The following is a 2462-nucleotide window of genomic DNA, read 5'->3' on the forward strand; positions in this document are numbered from 1 at the left end:
CAACCCTACAAACAGCGCTTTGGGCAGTACGTTTGCAAGACGACCATGAAAATGTTCCGTACTATGGTCACCAATAACATAGAAGATGAATATAAATAATTTCTAGATATGGAAGGCTTTAGCAAGCACTCACTTGTGAGTGGATCGTGATAAAAAGAAGCCGAGAAGCTTGAGCGCCTGTAGTCTGACAAGTTGGCTGCTGGACGCCAGGAGTTTAAAGACCGTGCGGGTGCCAACTTTGCTGTCGAACGCAGGTACCATCGACGCAGGCTGCTCCGACATCAGTGACATGAGCATCTGCAGCACGTCGTGCAGGTTCTCGTCCTGCACAAACAACAATTATTTGGTCAGGACAAACCTGAGATCGTTCTGTAAGGCATTAGCAGCGCAAATTGTTTAACACGTTTCGTAATTCATTTGTGAATTTCATTCATTTCAAGATTCATTCATTCATTTACAAGATGTGCGGCTGATGAAGTATCAGATAAATCCCTCCTACCATTAGCACCAACCAATAATATTTATGTCATCTCTCTGGAAATTTCCGTGAATACTATAGGAAAAGAGGCAATAGATTCCCGAGGAATTGAGTCCTCGTTGTACATTGAACAAACGATAAGAACGCATAATGAATTACATATTCTACATCAATATTCCCGGCCTATCAGGTTATAACTAACGCTGACCACGTCGCAGGATAATATCGACCCTCGTGACGGGCGTTGCGTATAACAGATAAGGGGCTATATAAAAGCGCTACCACCTCCCATACCTCACAGAAAGTCCAGCATCTACACAAGAAACATTTCCGTAGCTACTCTGCCAAGGTGTGTCTCCGAAAATGTTTTTTTTTAAATATTTTTCTTGTTTTGGTTGATTTCTATGTGACGGCCCATCGACAGTCCATATGCTATAACAGAGATTCTTCTCTATATATATAAGAGAATCTTAACGTCGGTTATGTTTAATTCATTTGTTTCGTGCAAGAAATAGGTATTATTCGTATGTAACACCTCAATTCAATTATTTATGCATAGAAATGAACTATAACGCGAGTGTAGACGATTGTGCTGGTAAGCTTTTCTACTGTATGAAGAGCATAAATTGTTCACTGTCACTCCTTCACGTCAGTGACGTCACTAGAACTCATGTTGTGTGTGCCAAACATCTATTGCACCAAATAATTCGCTTAGATGTGTAGTGCGTATACGTCGTACACTTCTGATACTTTCATTTCCACGTGAGACACCATAGTGAATAAAATCTCTTTTAATATTGCTATCTAAATTCAGTTCATGTTTACCCATACCTACAAAAACTTTGATTTAATAGGGAAAATATGTTATCGTGTCATTGAGAAAATTCAAATTGACTCGAAACGAACTGGAGATTTGGCTTTATTCTTCAGATGCAAACGATGCTGTTGCTCACCGCTGTGGCGCTGAGCTCGACCCTGGGGCTCGCCTACCCGGCAGATTTGGTGAAGCTAAACGAAGAACTTGAGGCCACCGTCGCGCCAGTGGCCACGACTTCTGAAATTGGGACTGTGGATGACAGCCGTGAAGCCCCAGCCAAGCAGCGGTCTCGGAGATCTCTCAGTTTGGACGACAGTAACGTTGCTCCGAATAATTTTCCTCAAACGTCTATAGCTTCGTTAATACAAAATGAAAATACTGGGCCTGCGCAGCAGCGTGATGATTTGGTTCACGCTCCTTCGAAACCTGACAATGCGGCGAAATCTACAGTAGAAGAGATTGGGCAATCCAGTGGAAGCGGACCATCGAATCCATTGGATCTTTTGGCAGAACTTGGCGGCAAAATGATTCAGGTGAAAAAACACATTCTTGAGTCTTTGGAGTGAAATGAATTCAGCTCATAAATTTTGTGGACAACTTGCATACAAAGCAAAATGATGGGGGCCGGCTTGGATTTAAGGGGACGACTCCAACATCTTTTCGGTATTGCGTATCAACACAGGAATATTAAACAACTGCAATTCCACATCATACGCAGTGTACTATAGTGTGCGCTGAATTGCAAGCCTAGCTCGATCACATTACATGTGAAGCGATTTTATTCATCTGAAGGTTGAAGTTTAAACCATAGTGACCATACCATTAACAAGCAGTTATTTGTTCATGCTTTACTTGTTTACCGTTGCTAATTTCTCTTTTGGAAAGTTATCCCTGAAGTAAATGGGTTCGGTCCATGCTTATGGTTTAAGCAATAATGTTTGTACTTTTGAATATTAATATATTTGGTAATCAAGCTATTGTCAATCTTGCCCTCATTGTGTCACGTAATGAACATTTGTGATAACCTACGACGGAAACCTCATCCATATGCAGGATAGTTAGTAAAATACTCGAGTCAACTGAAAAGAATTCGCTGGAAACATCCTAATGTGAATAGGATGAAAGAGAAGAATATTGATCTTCTCTATTCGGTAACACTGAAATATT

At 41.0% G+C, this 2462-nt stretch overlaps 1 protein-coding gene across 1 annotated transcript; it reads left to right on the plus strand.

Annotated features, from left to right (window-relative positions):
- The first annotated feature begins 782 nt into the window (after positions 1–782).
- Positions 783–2254, plus strand: LOC125177956. Its single transcript, XM_047880701.1, has 2 exons — positions 783–827; positions 1409–2254. The coding sequence occupies exon 2, from the start codon at positions 1409–1411 to the stop codon at positions 1859–1861; it is 453 nt and encodes a 150-aa protein (XP_047736657.1). The 5' UTR covers positions 783–827; the 3' UTR covers positions 1862–2254.
- Positions 2255–2462: the final 208 nt, after the last annotated feature.

This window comes from Hyalella azteca, unplaced genomic scaffold (assembly GCF_000764305.2).
Source record: "Hyalella azteca isolate HAZT.00-mixed unplaced genomic scaffold, Hazt_2.0.2 contig5953, whole genome shotgun sequence".
In the NCBI taxonomy this organism is placed as follows: Eukaryota; Metazoa; Arthropoda; class Malacostraca; order Amphipoda; family Hyalellidae; genus Hyalella; species Hyalella azteca.